Source organism: Misgurnus anguillicaudatus, chromosome 21 (assembly GCF_027580225.2).
Source record: "Misgurnus anguillicaudatus chromosome 21, ASM2758022v2, whole genome shotgun sequence".
Taxonomy (NCBI): Eukaryota; Metazoa; Chordata; class Actinopteri; order Cypriniformes; family Cobitidae; genus Misgurnus; species Misgurnus anguillicaudatus.
The window spans coordinates 59,541,581-59,560,661 of NC_073357.2; the positions used below are offsets into that span (position 1 = coordinate 59,541,581).

Genomic DNA, 19,081 nt, shown 5'->3' on the forward strand with positions numbered 1-19,081 from the left:
TTACTTCCAGCATGTTTATATAATTACTATTTAGTAAATGTTACATCAAGTACATTAATAGTATTTAAGGAAAAAACTAATTAAAAACACCTGGAATAAACAAACAATGTACTAAAATGATAGAGATTTTACTGTAAATGTGTATAATGACCAAATAAATTAATTTTCATCCTTCATAACAAACTCTTACAATACATATTTTGGTGTCATAAAATATACCCTTATATTTAGGTTTCAAAAGTGCTGCTTCATTAGACGTTCCGCATGGTCTCCAACCCTGTTCTTCAAGGGCAGATTTCTTTCTTTCTTTGTTTCTTTCTTTATTCTTTATGTCATTCAGCAAATATGCCTAATGGCGAGAACTGATTAATCCATACACAAGTTAATCCACACAAGTTAATCCATACACAAATGACATAGTGGTTAAAATGGTAAAGGCTAATGCTTTCTGTATGTGTTTTCATGAAAATGTATTAGAGAAATAAAACCCTGTTGGTATGTGCCTTTTTTTTGCTGCCCCAACAACAAAATTCATCATACTGTGTAGTATGTAAGCTTATAATGGTTATGCATGTTTACAATAAACAGCTGACTGTGTGCTGTGTATATATCATGTGCCTGTTTAATTTATAAATATACAAAGATCAAGATAAAATGAACTTATTTTTTTATATATTCTAATTTTTAAACCACTGTCCCTGGCTTTGGAGTTAGAGTTGGGTTTGGGTAAGGTTGTCATTTTATGTAAATCTAACCCAAAACCGAAGCAACTTTGTTAAGAAATTAGCCTTAGACAAAACAGCTGAGTAGCCAATACACGACAGGGACACGTAAACAGAAATGCGTGATACAATCACGTATAAACACAGAAAAACGTGACAGTGTCACGGAAAAGAATAAAACATTTACATGACTATTGGGGCGTAATTTTGTAAAACTGGGTTGTGTTATTATACAAAACAGCCTGTTGGGGATCCCCTATCAATGTGATGTCACATTGATTACGCCCCAACCATGACCACTCACAAACTCCACCTTATGAGCGCGTCCTTCAATCTTCTGCCAGAGACACATGTTTTGATGTAGTCCAAAGCACATGTGTTAGCGCTCTAACCTCTACTTTGCATACAGGGATGGGAACAAAGGCTTTTTTTGCATTTGAAGAAACAAAAAGAAAAACAGTTTTGATTGCAGCCACAAATGGCCTTGTTCAACATTGTATAATGAAAGATCTGTGGTGTATTTTGAGCTGAAACTTTACAGACACATTCTGGGGATATCAGAGATACCAGTGTTTTATTGTATATTGTTGAAAACACCCAGGTTAGCATACCTTAAAGGACATGTAATGTGAAATCAGGGTAAAGAGCAGAAAACTACCTGTGCCGACTGGATTTCACTTAAACCATTTATGACCTTTCCCTGATAAAAGACGTGTCTGATCCATGGTTTTTATTCTGAATTGTGTTTTATGTGTATTTTACATTGTGTCATTTTGCAAAGCCGCTTTGTGGCAGTGTAAACTGTAAAAAAACTGAAAAATCCAGCATAAGCTGGTAGCTGCTAGCTGGTTTTAGCTGGTTTAAGGTGGCAGTAGCTGGTCTAAGCTTGTACTCCCAGCCTGGCAAAGCTGGTCAAGCTGGTGGGTCAGCTGGATAAATGTGAATTGAATTGTTTACATTACCTTACATGTTATCACACGTTAAACGAATATTCCATTTTCTTAAAAGAAAAATCCAGATAATTTACTCACCACAATGTCATCCAAAATGTTGATGTCTTTCTTTGTTCAGTCGAGAAGAAATTATGTTTTTTGAGGAAAACATTGCAGGATTTTTCAAATTTTAATTGACTTTAATAGAACCCAACAATTAATACTTAATTCAACACTTAACAGTTTTTTTTCAACGGAGTTTCAAGGGACTATAAACGATCACGAGCGAGGCGTGGGGGTCTTATCTAGCAAAACGATTGTCATTTTTGACAGGGAAGGTAACAAATATACACTTTTGGACCACAACTTTTCGTCTAGGTCCGGTCCAGCGCGACCTAACGTAAATGCGTAGTGACGTAGGGAGGTCACGTGTTACATATATAAAACGCACATTTGCGGACCATTGTAAACAATAAACTGACACAAAGACATTAATTAGTATCAGTTGACATACAACACCGTAGGAACGGTCCTCTTTCACCACATTTGTAAACACTGGGGCGGAGTTTCGCGTTCATCCTCTGTGACCTCTTGATGTCATGACGTATTGCGTGGGGTCACTATGTGCATCATGCGTCATGTCAAAATACGAGCCTGCAACAGATGCTTCGTGAGGGTTTATGATAAAAGAGACATTTGCGTTTGCTAGATACTCACGGTACATTGACACAGGGCAAAAACGTGAATGCGTCAACAGTAATATAATAATAATAAACTTTATTTTTATAAAGCGCCTTTAAAAGCAGCTTCTCAAAGCGCTGTACATCAAATCACAATAAAATAAAACATTCAGCAAGTAAAAATAAAAAAGCAGTAAAAAAATAACTGTAAAATGATCACAAGCTCAGCAATCAAATGCAATTTTAAAAAGATGTGTCTTAAGAAGAGCTTTAAAAGATCCAAGAGTCTGTGCTTCCCTGAGTTCAAGAGGAAGAAAGTTCCAAAGTGTGGGAGCATACACAGAGAAAGCCCTATCACCCATAGATTTAAGATGTGATTGTGGAACGACTAGCAAATTACACTGTGAGGAGCGCAGGCTACGATTTGGAGTATAAGTGGTCAATAAATCAGATAAGTACTGCAGAGCTAGGCCATGCAGTGCCTTGTAGGTCAACATCATGACCTTAAAATCAACACGGTACCTGACTGGAAGCCAGTGCAGAGATTTCAGAACCGGTGTGATATGTTCAAATTTCCTAGTTCCAGTCAGGATCCGGGCAGCAGAATTCTGGACATATTGCAATTTACTAATTGTAGCTTTAGGGCAGGGGTCCCCAACCTTTTTTACACTGCGGACCGGTTCCAGCTTTAATAAAAATCCGCGGACCGGGGGGTGAGGTTGGGGGGGGGGGGGTGTTGGTCGCTGAGTTGCTGTTCAAACAAAGTGCTGAAAATTCTCTTTTTGAAATGTATAACGTTTTAAACGGAATAAACATAACCTTGCATTAGGAAAATGAATAATTGCTTTATTTATAGTATATTTTCTATAGATGTGTAAAACCATATTTTGGCGGATTGTTTTTTTACTTTCATTGTTTCACTAGTTTGCCTGCCCATTTAGTCTTAATAATTAATGCTAAACGAACTTGGCTTGCTGTTCTCGGAGGCAGCTCGAATCTTGGTCGGGCTCGAGCCCCAAGTTCAAGTAACAGAACAAAAAAAAAAATGCAGTGAAGGAGGAGAGATGCCAGAAGAATTGCGGCTGGGCGCAGAGGCTCACGTTGATTTTAATGATGATTGACAGTTTAGGTTCCTTTTCAAACCTACGTTAAAAGCACAGCCGTTAAAATATGATTAATAGTTTATTATGATGCCACGATCGCTGGATAATTCTGAAGTTGTTTTAAAGAAGAATAAAATAATTACTTTTCAGTCATTTGCGATGCCCATGTCACACAGTTGAACGTCTCCGCGTATTTACATGATTTGCGAGGTACATTTGCAAATTATTCATAAAGTTATAACTCTGCAATTCTTTGATCGATTGTGTTTTAGAAGTACTGTATGCTCAAAACTCTTATGACAGCAATGTGATCGCTGATGCGCTGGTAGAGAGAGAGAGACCAAGAAAAAGAGAGAGCGACTCTGTACAACAGTGGAAATGATCGATGTTATTTGAAGTCGGCTCTAAGTACAAAATACCCGATTAAGCTATTACGTGGCTATTATAAAAAAAAGTTCCGGGACGTTCTTGCGACCTGGTGGCAACTTGTCCACGACCCTGTACTGGGTCGCGACCCGGTGGTTGGGGACCTCTGCTTTAGGGACTCCAGCTAAAACTGCATTGCAATAGTCCAAACGTGAAATCACAAAAGAATTAATTAACCTTTTAGCGACCGATATGCCTAACATCGGGCGTATTCTAGCTATATTTCGGCGCAGTAACACCCTACCTCTCCCATTATGAGAGGGAGAAGGGGAGCGGACTTTTCAGGCGAGTCGAAGTACTCCCAAAAGTGCTATTACGCCATAAAATGTAGTTCCTCTTTTAAATCCGCTTAGAAAAGCGCTACGTTTTATTTTGTACCACCAAACTTGCTCGTATAACTACTCGTCTTAAATAGGAAAAACGTTGATGTGTTTGGTCACTTCTAACTTTATCTCTAGATGGTGCCGTTGAATGAGTGGGGCTAAGCTAAATGCTATCGAAGCGTCGCAGCGCGCTCCAGCGCTTACGTGCACGCACACAGATGATAGAGGGATGTATCAACAATTCTTAGTTAAGGTAATAACATATTTTAATATTGAAAATGAGTAGACTATTCCTTTAATGAGTTAGCAGTGTTACTGGAACAATACAGCAAACCTGGTCAGAAACTCTGCACGGTTTACACACTGAAAAAACGAACTTTTTGGTGTAGTAATATTTATTAGATTAACTCTCATAATTTCTACATAATAATATTAACATTTATCAGGGACGTCACTAGGATTGGAAGACAGGGGGGGCTCAGCCCACAGAGTATTTGTAACTTGTGTTTGCAAAATTTTTGCACTCACATCTGAGCTACAATTATGTCAACAACCAGTCAAGAAACCAAGATGTTAACAAGTAAAACATGACAGACATATCCCAGGGCTCTCAAGTCTCACGCATTCACCGTGAGACTCACGCATTTCAGTAAGTTCACACGCTCACACGCCACACCTTGTATTTCTCACGCTGAAAAAATAAGAAAACTTTTCCCACTCTATACAATTAATGAACGAGGCACAGGAGAGAAGTTCTCTGCCGAGTTCATATCTGTCGAGCCGCGGACACGGTCACACTAGACATCCTGATATAATTGTCACCTACCAGCCAATCAGAAATCAGAATTTGTTGTTTCTGGGTAAATTTCGTGATCCTGCTGCAAGCACATTCGTTACTAGGCAACATAGATTCTCACGTCACACAGACGAAGTGGCAGTTGGAAGAGAAGAATCCGATGAAAGCGGTAGGTAACGCATTCTTTTTTATAGCAATTTGATTTTACGATTCTTGGATGACATCACAAAAATGTGATCAAAGATAATAAAAACTGTTGTTGGGAAATATTGACGAGGTAAATTATTATTGATTAAAAAAATCGAACTGCTTTGCAATCAGAATTAGCTTTAACTTTAGGAAAGTACTAAACACTAGAGGCTACCTGAAACAATCCCAGGTGAAAAATATTATAGGAAATACTATAGTGTTTTTGAACCATACTAATAGTATAGTAAATTTTAGTATATTATAGTATTTACAACACTTTGTTAATGATTGCTACAGCATACTCTGTATTAACTATAGTAGTGAACTGATAAACTGTAATAAATACTCTAACGTTAGTATTCTTTAGTTTATACTACAGTAATCTGTAGTGTATATTCTAGTATATTATACCCTATAGTTGTAGACAATGTAGTACAGTATTGGATAAAGTAATACGTTTATATTACTATAGTTGTTATGTTATCACAGCAACTATAGAATTACCACAACAAATTAATTCAAGTACATTACTATAGTATGGGTCAAAAACACTATAGTATTTACTATAAATTACTATAGTATTTTTTTCACCTGGGAATGGAAAGGACAAGATATTTCATTTTCATTTATTTCATTATTTTCAAATTATACTTTATTCATACTCTTTTTAGCTATTCAGCTATACTCTGGCTTTTATTTTAGTAATGTTTATATCCTGCCAATGTATACATTAATCATTGCATTTATCTGTTTAAAAGATGTCACACAAACACACCTTGTATTGTAAGTATGCTCAGGGCAAGTTCTGGAATGTTGCTGTTCAGTTGGCTCATTTGGGGCAATTTTTTATATATTTGTATTTTTGAAATAAAACAATGTATTTAATTTCTATGACTTTGTCTTTAATTAGATTTCCCAACTGTTATAATTTCTATTTGTGCTAATCAATTATAAACAATATATTAAATTTAACTGCTACCAAAAACCTGAGAGAATTGGTTGGGGCCGAGGGGTCGCTGCTGCAAATATTTAAGTGGCTCCTCCCCTAACAGATGAAATCTCACTCCAAACTTTTGATAAAACTTGATAGACCTGCATATCCTCCTCTTCCATTTCTACTCTGTTAAATAAAAGTTACTGTAATGTTAGCTTTTAGACACATCAAAGCTGCATGGGGGAATTTAGGCCAGACTTTGCTCCTGATTAGTTATTCTATAAGCAATGACTTAAATGCTATCTGTATGCTTTTGTAACTGTATGATAAAGTAATAGCATACTATATCTAATTTCTATATTAAGTTGTCCACACACAGAATGCTATGGTGGATAGGTTCAATCAGAGTGCAATTTTGTTTGACTTGCATACAGTTTAACCCAAGAACTAGAGTTTTAAAGTCATAGTGATATTTGACAACACACAGGTTTGAGCATTTCTCAATTAAAGATGATTTATTCTGCCAAATGAATACAATGTATAATATAAATCAACAACAAAAAGGCAGTATTTTACAAGGTAAGCTATTGATCCTTTTTAAAGTGGCTACTGTATAAATACAATAACCTGATGGCGGAAGGAATAAAAGATTTGGAGTAATGATTACTGTATAATATGTACTGTATGACTGCTTTCATTTTTGTTTCACATGTGTATCTGTGGAGAGTGTGGGCATTTACTCATCTTTAGCCTACTTTTAGGTAACATCTACGTATTTAATATTTAATTTATCACATTGGGGCAGTTTCCCGGACCAGGATTAGCTTAATCCAGGACTAGGTCTTAGTTTAATTAGGAAATATAAGTAGTTTTAACAAACATGCCTTACTAAAAACATTACCTGTGTGCATTTTGAGGTAAAACAAAGGGCCCTGATGTATTTGAAGATATGTAAGTGCAAGTTGTTTTCAGTGGAGAGCTCTTAAAAGTGTTTAAGTCTAGGACTAGTCTAATCCCTGTCCGCGAAACCGCCCATATATGATTAAAATAGTCTCAGGCCTAGTTAGAATAGTTAGAATATAGCTAGCATATTAAATATAATGAAAAAAAATGTAGTGTATGCTATGCATAGTGCCTAGACCTGCCAACAAATGCTTATTGTTATAAGAAATTCAAGAAAAGAAAAGAAAAACTATCCTTAGACCTATAGACCATTACTGACCTCAATCACACCGGGTCCGGCTCCCTCAGAATCAACTGGCCTGCCAATCTCCTGCAGCTGCTTCTCTTTCTCTCTCCTAAAATATTTTCTAATATCCATCTCATCTGCTCAATGAATTGAAGGATACAACAGTATTGCATTAACAGGGACCCTATAATGACATTTAGTTTTCAGTGACAACAACATTCTATGGGGATTGATACTGTTGAATATGCCTCTTTTAGAGATATTTTATTTTAGATATATTTTATTTTAAAGATTATTAGGCCTATATTGTTGGCAAAGAATAAAGAGTTGTGATTAGATTGCTAAGTTAACAATTTCTTGTATTTTGCTTGTGCAAGACTAAAGTTTTTCATGACATAGCAAATCAAAATATTCCCATTCCTTTACCTCAAGAAAACGTAGCTAAATGTAAGCAGCCAGCAGGTAATTAAAAACAACTTACAATTTCACTCCTCCGTATCACGACACTTACCAATCTTTATTTCCATTAGCGTGCGTACTAGCGTGTGTATTAGTGATGGGCAGTCCGGCTCTTTCCATTGATTCGGCTCTTTCGGCTCAAGCGCTGGCTCTACATTTTAGTGATGGCAGTCCGGCTCTTTTCATAGATTCGGCTCTTCTGGCTCGGCTCCCTTAGAAGAGCCGGCTCCCCTGCATGCGTCTGAAGATTCGGCTCTGCTCGTTCGCTACAAAGAATCAGCTCTTAGAGCCGCTCGTTCGCGAACGACCCATCACTAATACAGGCAACCGGAAGCGATCGCCGTTTTCCGGTTTGGTCACTTGACGTTCGACATTTATCTAGCGTATTCTGTCCGACTTGTCAGATGTTTTTTTGTAGCTGGATATATAATATTTGTTGAGTCTAAATATTAATGAGGATACGGTTTTTGATAAATCAAATTTTACTGTTGTTCTTATAATCATTTAGGGGGGCTTAGGAACATTTTGGGGTAGCTTCAGCCCCCCTAAAATAGGCCTAACGACGTCCCTGACATTTATTGAGAACTAGATTTTCCTAAGTAAAATGATGATAAATACACAATTAATTTATGTAAAAAATGAACTCTGTGGGAATAGTAAGTCTTATTAGATATTTTCTTGTATTATTTAACTGTTTTATAGTCACTGCACATAGTCCTAAAATAATTAAGTAAATTTTAATCAAAACTTTAGCAGATTCAAGTAAAAAATCTTAGTTCATTTTACTTAAAAATATTAAATCAATTAAACTAAAAAATCGAAGTAAAATTTACTTACATTTATTTGCACATGTTGTAAGGAATACCCACAGTTCTTTGAGGCTGAATATTTTTATTTTTTAAGCTTTATCACAGAATAAGAACTGATAAGAACTTTAACTAAAACTATAAAACTATAAAGGTTTAAGCTCTTATATTATTGATGTTGTTTTGTTGTAAATAATAATTTTGTGAAGTCACCGTTCAGGTGATCAGTGTTTCTTTACATGAACCCTGTTCAGAACATTGTATTGTAATTCTCTCCGCAGTGCTGATAATGCATGCCAGAAACACAGTTTGTGTGCGTTTCTGTTCTGAATCAAGTTTATTTAATGACTGACTTGTTTTCAGTCATGAATTTTGTGTTATAATGCCATTTATAACACTAAAAATAACTAGGTCCATAGGAATATGTTAAAGAAAATAACAAACAGAAAATACGATTTATTTAATATTATTAGGACAGCAATGCTTCAATTTTCAAAAAAAAAACTTAATAGACTTTACCTAAACGATTAAAATAAAATCTAACTTCTAAATAAAATAATTAAGAAACATTTAATTAATTATTTAACATATGTTTTATCATGCAATTTTAGGTAAATTTTATTTGATTTTAGTAGGTAAGTTTTACTTATAAAAAAGCAGTACATTTTACTTAAAAAAAGTTCATGCAAATTGTTACGAGGATTTTTTTAAGTAAATTTTACAAGTTGTTTTTTTCAGTGCAGCAACATCTGGAGAAATACTGTCCATATTAAATAGAATTATGATATTCCATAAAAGATTACAGGATAACAGATACACATTTATACTGAAAAAAATTGGAGTCGGATTTACTTGGAAAAAGCTATACATTTTCATTCAGAAAATGCTAGTAAATTTAAAGGAATTGCCAAGTAAAGGCTAAACACAAAGCAGCTTTAACTAAAATATTTTAAGTAATGTTTACATGGGATTTTGAAGTAATTTTTATTCACTATTTGTTCATAAATTTTACTTTTTAATTCAATTCAATTTTATTTATATAGCGCTTTTCACAATTGGTGATTGTTTCAAAGCAGCTTTACATTAATAGAAGCAGTGGAAAGCACAGAAAAACGACAGATAGCACAACATAATACACGATAGCACAAGCAGCTAAATTTGATGCGGCTATGAATCAACATTATAAGCGTGCGTATTGCTAATGTTACGTAAAGAAGAGGGTGCTAAGTTAAGCCCAAGAGGGCTGCCTCCCCGGGTTGAAAAACCTCTAGGAGAAAAAAAAAAACCCAGGCTCAGCCGGGGAAGTAAAAAAAAGTCATAGGAGGGAAAAACCCTTGGGAGATATATTTATATATACATTGAAACGATTAAGGAGATTAGGCGGAGGTTAAGCGGGTTCTGCCGGTGGTCGTTGGTCATGCATCAGCTGGGCATCACGTTGAAGGTCTGCCGGTGGGTCAGAGGTGTGCCGACTTTCACATTTACCGGAACTGGGTCTGTTTGTCTCATTGTCCTCGGAGAGAAGGACGAGACATAAAGAAAGAAAAACAAAACCCAATTAGCGTAGGGGCCATTCATATGTATACACATGTACATATACACAAACATATATCCATATATATCTATATATATCCACACATATCCATATATACATATATACATACATACACATACACGCACATACACATATATATACATATACACATATACATATATACATATACATATACATATACATATACATACACATACATACACACACATGTACATATACGTATTGAAGATACAACGTCATCCTAGTGAAAGACTCTGCACAGTTTGGTTTAGGGAGAACGAGAAAAATGCACGGGACGGCGAATGTTTTGGAAATGGGTGCAGTGACACCCTTTTAAGGACTGAAGTCCCGCCCCCGACTAGTGGGCTTAACACCACAAATCTATACCCATCGTGCTTTATTGAAATCCGGACGAGCAAGGGAGTAAAGGGGAGACAGGGACGTGACTGCGCCAGCCATCTCCCTGATGCCTGTCTGGGCTTCACAGTACTCCCCTACTCGACTCAGAAACCTCAGGAGAAGGGCCGAGCAAGTGATAACATAATGCCATACATAACTTTCAATCACTCCTCTGCGCTTGGCAATTAATGGCCCGATTCGGGGATTTATTGGTGTAGTTTTGAAGTTTTGGCCTTGTATTGTGGTTTGTATGTGCACAGAGTGGCGTTTCTTTTCCTTATATGTAGCCTTTTCTATTTTATACGTGACCTTTGTTTTTAAAAGTTTATGCCCGGCTCATGGTTTGCTGCACATATGTAAACGAGTAAAGAGAGATTAAACATTTTTCTTAAGAATATTAATAGCATTTACCATGCTTTGAAGTGTTGACGAAAATGAGGATTTAGTTTATTTATTTATTAGGTTGTTCAAGCCATCTATTGTGAGATGAGTACCATTAATAAAACAATTATGTGAAAGCCTTGTTAAAGAGAAAAGCCCTAAGTCCAGCTTCAAAGGTATCTACTGTGTCTGATTCTCGGACAACGGTTGGCAAATCATTCCAGAGCTTAGGGGCTAAGTAGGAAAAGGATCTTCCACCTTTAGACACTTTTGATATTTTAGGGATAACTAAGAGACCAGAATTTTGCGAACGCAGTGCACGTGATGGATTGTATTCTGATAGTAATTCTCTAAGATATGAGGGTGCTAGGCCATTTAAGGCTTTGTAGGTGATAAGTGATATTTTAAATTGTATGCGATAATTAACTGGTAGCCAGTGTAAAGATGCCAGAATTGGACTTATGTGGTCATACTTCTTAGATCGAGTAAGCACTCTTGCAGAAGCGTTTTGAACTAGCTGCAGCTTGTTTACCTGATTTGCATGGCATCCCCCAAGTAGCGAGTTACAATAGTCTATTCTAGAGGTCATAAAAGCATGGATAAGCTTCTCTGCGTCAGATGTAGACAGCATGTGGTTAAGCAATGCTTATTATATTTTTGAATTTTGTTGACATACTGTACAAATCATTTTTTAAACTTAATTAAATAAAAAAAAACAAGTACATTTTTACTTTAAATACAATTTAAACATTACTTGATATCATTTGTGAGGTACTGTATTAGTACTGATGTGTTTAATAAAATATATCTACACTGACATAGGTGCACTTTAAATAAAAGTACTTATTTCATTGCTAAAAAAACAGTGCTGGCCGAGCCTCTTAGGGCCCCTAAGCAGAATTTGTTTGGGGGGCCCCCTCCCACCAATTCTTTTTATTAAAAAATAAAGAAATTATAAACATTTATAAAAAGTTGCACATTAAGTTAGGTCTAAAATTAGCATTAGGTACAGAAATCAAATCAAATGAATCATCATTTTAGAGCTACATAAGTGATTTTTTCTTTGTCTTGGATTGTTTGATTAACATTAATGACACAGACTTAAGTAGGTTAATTGAGGTTACTGTCTCTTTAAAAAAGCACGGACCTGGTCTCTGCCTAATCTATACATAAACCTAGGACATAAACAAATGTTTTTATTAGAAAATAAGTACTGTGGAGATCATTTTGTTTGTACGTGCCCTGTCAAGAACAAAGATATTATGTTCGCTTGCCTTTTTTTGCTTTGCTGAAACGCGTCTCTCCAACGTTACGTTGTTTTTCAGTGCTCTATTCCTCAAATGTATGCTAATGGATTACAGTATGACACACAGTAGCGTAACTCTCTCAGTAGCATTTTTTTCTGTGCTTTGGTAGGCAGAGAAGTTCTAAATTGATATTCATCGTGTAGTATGTAGTCCTGACTACACTTAGTTATCATGTCATTTTGTTATCATGTGTCTATTTGGAGTCTCCAGGTGCACTTTTTCAAAAAGGACGGCTGGACTTTTTTTAAATAAAAGCTCACAGAAACTACATTTTTGGAGTATCATTCTCAAATTTGAATCACAACTTGGTCAGAAATTCAGTTTATCTATATGGTGTCCCCAGGTGTCTTAAATGATGATTTCATACAAGTGAATTTTATTTAAAGAAATCAGAAGTCACTTTCATGTATATTTTATCTGGTTTTACTCTGTTGTTATACTACTCTGAGTTATTATGACAATTGGGCAACAATATATCAAATGTCGAGTTTCAAACAAGACCACAAATATGAATAGGACATATGCTTTAAGAGCTACAGACGTTTGGTTTGGTTTAGTTTGGGTTTGTCGTTTTTCAGAAAATGCTCAAACAATGAGGTGCCGGTTATGTGAGACAATACCAGGGCAATAGCAGCACACATATTTAAAAGATAAATACATGCTAAAAAATAAAATGATGTTTAGTGTGAAGTAAATACAGTCACCCAATACAACAGGGAAATTCAGTTTTATGTATTTATATTAAATCAGTTTTTATTTATAAAATTTAACTTAACAAATCACTTATTTGTTGAGACAAATGAATACTGACATCTAGTGGTGAAATATTCTGAAGCTTTGTGCAAAATGATTTTAAAGCAAGAAAATGTTGCCCTCAAAGATCAGTTGTTAAAGGCCCCTGAGTTACACCATAAATGCATGAAATGGTAAAAAACACACATGTACAATTCCATCTGTTAAAAATATAAACTGAAAGGATAGAGAGCAGAGAACGAAAGAAAGTTTAGAAGCAAGAGAGTCAACATTGAGAATTGGAATCTGGATTGGATTCTTGGTCCAATGCCCTAAACCCCATAACTCAGGTAAAGAAAAAAAACTTAAGGAATGAGCAGAATCCAAGAGCAGAGATCATAGAGACCACCAGCCCAAAGGAAAGATGATCAGGGAAAGAAGGTCACACCTAAACATTGTCTTTTATCCCTTCCTTGACCACGTGACCAAACCCAACATGATACTTACAAACTGACCAACCAGAAGATCACCTTTAACCCCTACTTAACATATACACAAATGCTGTCATTCAGTCAACGAATATCCACTTTATAAATGTGTGTAGAACAATACAAAGAAAAATAAATACAAGAAATGTATCCATGTTAAGTATGACATATTTGTCTTTTATTATAATACACACATTAAAGAAAATGAAAGAATAAAACAATAATAAATACATATAATTCAACACCTAAATAAAATAATCTTGAATACTAATAGAGTAGCATTACATCCTTCATATCTCTGAAGAGTCTTTAGTTTTATCAGATTTATAAATGACAGGTCAGATAAGGAAGTGCACATAAAAGAAATATGATATGTAATGTCTACGTAAGGGGGAACCATGTTCGAAAAAACTTTCCGAAACTTGTAAAAAAGAAAAAGGCGTGAGTTTGGCCTAGAAATACTGTCACAAGCTCAACTGCTTTTTAGAGACTTTTTTGAATTTGTTTAGCATGAGGATTACAACTCTTTAACTGTGTTAATAAGTCAGAATGCATGAAATAGCACAGTTTACTTAAAGTGATAGGTTACCCTTAAAAAATCATAATTTTCATCATTTACTCACCCTAATGTTGTTTTAAACATGTAGAGTCCATTGCTTTTGTTTCAAAGGGTCATTGGACAGAAAACTGAATGTTATTAAAAAAAAATACTGAAGCTAGACCTGTAAGATAAAGAGATAAAGAGTGAGGCACAACCTAACGCTTTTTGGTTTTGGCTCCATCATTAAAAAATATTTGAGTTTGATTAATTATATTTTAACACAAGCAACACACATATCTCTGCTACAAATTAGGGTGGCCATTCGTGCCAGTTCCGCCGGACACGTCCTGAACATGTTTTCGGGTTCGTTCTCCGGAAGTCGCGTTGCTCGACCGCATACGTCATCGAGGTTCTCACATTTTAGTTAAAATACATTCGAAAATTAAGATTTATTTCTTTTAAGACATACAATCATTGTAGTTTCATTCTTACCTCGAAATGTAACGATTGCTTTTCTGAAATTAAACCCGAAATATTAAACCTTGATGACGTTTGCGGTCGACCAACGCGACTTCCAGAGAACGAACCCGAAAACATGTTCGGGATGTGGCCGGCGGAACTGGCACGAATGGCCACCCTACTACAAATGAACATTTGAAGTTTGTTTCTAGTACTTCACATTCTTGGACAATTACACCAAACGTGACAGAAGTGCAAATGTTACAACTTACCCCATAGGTGGGTTAATTGTAAAAATTAAGTTTGCAGCCAAATATTTTAATACTATTTTGTCTACATATTTGAAGTGGATATTGTTTATATATCTGTCTATGATATACATGTACACGATTCATCCCTCATCTAGTTCAATTATAAATTGATACACATGTCTAAATATGTGAGAAAAAGCAGCACAATTATGACCAAAAAAAAAACATTTTTATATGTGACCCAGTCTGTTAAAACCATACTTAAGTCTCAAAATCAAATTCTGAGATAATGAGCATCAAAGTCTGATCTTAGCCATTCATTTCATTATGATTTCAATCTTTGACGTGACCTTATTCAAACAATATTCAAGATATGAACAAAAATAAATTTTGACAAACCACTTTTGATAGGACAGGCACATTTATTTTGTTGGCAGCCAGCCACATTTGTGTGTAGCCTATTTAAAACAACGGCAAGAATTACGCTAACATTAGCAGTTTTCATATCATAAGTGCCGAGGGGTTAGTTGTAACACAGTGCTACAATTAACCCTGCTGGGTCAAAATATTTTCAAGCCTACCAAAAAAGTTGCTACGAGCTGCAGACATATTTTAAAAATAAGCTATGTTTAGTCAACAAGACACTGATTAAGATGACATAACATTGCTTTTGGTATCTTACACACCCCAACTCAGAAACCAAAAAAAAAAACATATGATGAAAAATTTACTTACATGCCACCAAAACACTTCATCAATAACTATGGAAAAAAATTATACATTTTCATAAACTTGTGGGAGACCGTCTTTTGGCAGCGTGAAAACAATAAAAGAAAAACAAATCGCTCAACCCTGTGCAACAATGTGAACGGTCCGTGTTACAACTAACCCTGCGTTAGTTTTTGCCCCGCGCACCCCAACTGTATATTGCAGGGACTCCTAAACTGAAGCATTATTATAAAGTTACAAGCAAGGGAAAAGAAGAATAAATAATTACCAGATATGCAGCATCAAATACTTTATAAAACATCTTTAACTTTCTAAGTTTTTTTGGACAAAAACATCTAAAGATATATACAGAATATAGAACGGATACATTCATTTAGCATTGACACCTACCAAGTGTTTGTTGCAAAAAAATCCCTACCACATGCATTTAATTAATTAAGTTGTCATTCAACTATACTGTATGTCATTGTAATTGATGACATCATTGCCACACTAATAATGTTTATTTTATAAAACATGATGAAGGTAACGCTCATCCACAGAGGGGCAGACGGACAGCGTGTTTCCTCCTAACAATCACGTGAAGAAAACTTGAAGTGCCTTCCAAAACATTTTTCGAGTATATTCATTGAACACTCATATAATGGAAGCAGAACGGATCTCTGACTTAATCATTCATAAAACCATTCTTAAGTATGATGTATTTAAAAATGAAAATGTCCATCAATTGTGCTAATGACAAGCTTCTTCATTTGGCTTCAAAATTATATTTATATTTTCGTTGAATATTCTTTCTTCTGCCAGAACATATCTTGTGACTTTAAGAAATTATTTTGCAGTGAACAATCTATCGAGTCATTATTGACCATCTTCCACATGTTGATCAGATCAGGTGGAAGCAGTTTATGTACCACTATCAAGTTCCTATAAAAGCATGGATCCCGATTCATCTGACTAGTTTCCTTGCTTACAATCCCAAAAGTCTTGAAAGCATTGTGTTTAATTAGGGTTACGTTAAGGACTTCTAGACACATCCCAAGAAACACATCGTCGATGGGATAAAGTTCAACAGTTTCACATGCTTTGTAAAGTTTACGTGCAAGGGGGCCATCCATCAGGAAACCTCCTCCACTAGCATACGGCGGGTAGCTTTTCTTTTGATACAAGACTTGGGGAATGTAATACTTGCTATTATTTTGGCGAATGGGCTTGGCACTAAAAAGAACATCACCAACAAAGAGGTCTTTCACGTTTTTGCTTCCCTCCAGATATTCAAAGATGTTGGAAATGCCGACAAACACGTCGTCGTCTCCTTTGAAGATGTGCCGGGCATTTCTGCAGTACATGGAGAACCATTTCAAGAAGTGAATCTCCTTTAGGGTGAGGTTGAAGAAACTATCCATGAAGTCCCACTGGAGGATGTCCCCATAAATTTGATCCTCATATTCCAGAAGTTTTTGATGGTTGGCTCTCTCTTCTTGATTGGAAGACACCCCGAGAAGAAAAACGGTCTTGATCCTTTTCCCGCCGACTGTCTGCTCTTTGCCCCACGTTTGCCTTATCACCTCTCTCCGGTCATGTTGCGTTATCACCGACTTGATGACAATCAACAAGTCGATGTCTCCAGCACACTTCTCCGGGTGATTTATAAGAATAGGAAAGTATCGGCAATGCCTGTAAAGCATAAAGTGCTGGAAATTGGATTCAAGATTCGTGAACCACTTTTGGGATGTGAAATTAGGGTTGGCACGACAGTTGGATCTGATGATATCCCAGGTTGTGGGCACTGCTGGTCTTTCCATACTTTTGTTCCAGAGGTTCACAGAAATGAGATTGGGGCCCTCACCCGTACGGAGCTCCGAACGCATCTGTAAGTCCTGTAGTGGCCTGATGTTTTCTCTCTGGATGACTATCTGGATGATAGTAAACATCACTAATGCCAAGAAGAACAAAAGGCAAGTGTGCTGGTAAAACCGCTGTCGTTTTTCGACTGTCATCCTAGATAAAAATGAAAAAAGCAAACGTTTACATTACATTTACACATTTGGCAGATGCCTTTATTCATAAAGTACAGCACCGTAAAGTACAGAGTTTATATTAGTACCTCAGAGGTACATATTAAAAGCTTTATATATGAAGAGTTTGGTTCCAAAACGCAATAAATCCATTTTGACAAATTTTGGTAAAAACGTGTTTTCTATACCAAGAAAGTGACAAGATGAAAACAACTATTTTCTGTTACAAACTTTCACACAGCATCTTTAGGTTATAAAAACATAAAAAATTCAAATCCATAAGTTGATTTTCAAAGATTTATTATAAAAACGGATTATTTCTTCCACAAAATGCAATAAATCCATGACAAGTTTTTATTCAAAATGCTATAAATCTATTGAATCAATAGCCTATATAAATGTGCATTCATCTTTGCCATGTTATATTCATTTAGTTGACTAGTTGTACACACTAATTAAAAATATAAACATTAATGTTATTAATCAAAACACTTACTTTGTCATATTAAGAACCCTGTCATTGCGGTTACTTGACGTCTTCGCTTAACGTCTTTCACCGCGATCAGCTGTAAAATGTTTTTGGTCCTGCTCGATTTTCGTTGACTTTGAGTAAAATTATGGAAAGTTTTTCATAAGATCCTCTGGGGTCAATGTGTTAGCATGAGAAGCTTGATGCTGTCGGGAGAACAAGCACCCGTCTCCCGAGTGCCTCTCAGGGAAATTATTAGATGTTGATGGCTTACGTTTCTTTCCCATCACAGAAAACCATCACAGGTTTATCAATGCAATTAAAGTATTATTTTGTTTTGTTTGTTGATCACGTAGTACAAAGTAGATGAGGAAAACCAGGACTCTGTGTACTCAGCGCGTCCGCCATTGTTTGTTTACATTGCGTGAACGGTGGGCTGTAATATCAGAAATGGATTTATTGCGTTCTGTAAAAAAGGAGGAGTGGCGTTTATCGCATTTTGGGAAAAAAGGGAGAAAAGATGACAGAATAACACGGCGGATATTGGATTTTGCGTAAAATTAAGAATTTACTTTTAACTACTGACCTGATATAATGCTGATTTTGGCAGTAACTCTTTTTTTTCAAAAATGGCGTTTATTGCGTTTTGGAACCAAACTCTTCATATATACCTTATGTACATATTACATATTATGTACATATTAGGACTTTTTTAAAGGGTACCTTCCCAGTGACAGCTGGGGTACATATTTTACCCATTTTTTTAATGGTTTGGGTTAAAACCCAAGACCTTTTGCGCTGACTAATGCAATGACTAATAAGTTGATACAGGAATAAGAAATTGTGAACAATTACCGTACTTTGATCGATTTTGTTCTTTACATATTTTAGTATTATTACTATGAATGGGGGGAATGCAGCGATCAATATGGCCGCTCGAGCGAGGATGTCCCTGGCTCAAAACTGATGCTGAGTCCCAATTCGCCTACTTATACTACGACCTAAAAGTATGTACTGTTTTTGTGAGGAAAATGTACGTACTTTTGAGTGTGTAGCAAAAGAGTATGCACGTTCTGGGACGTACTTCGATGACGTCATGCAACGTGAACGACAACGTGGTTGCCTAGTTACGCACACCAAACGCAGGTCGTTTGTGAGGCGGCTGGTTATGATGTTCATGTGCAACAATGTGTGTA

The 19,081-nt window shown here is 35.8% G+C and overlaps 1 protein-coding gene across 1 annotated transcript; it reads right to left on the bottom strand.

Moving 5' to 3' along the window:
* Positions 1 to 16,163: 16,163 nt before the first annotated feature.
* LOC141353363 (UDP-GlcNAc:betaGal beta-1,3-N-acetylglucosaminyltransferase 7-like) lies at positions 16,164 to 17,393 on the bottom strand. Its single transcript, XM_073859957.1, has one exon. It carries the CDS (start codon positions 17,330 to 17,332, stop codon positions 16,172 to 16,174), a length of 1,161 nt encoding a protein of 386 aa, XP_073716058.1. The 5' UTR covers positions 17,333 to 17,393; the 3' UTR covers positions 16,164 to 16,171.
* Positions 17,394 to 19,081: the final 1,688 nt, after the last annotated feature.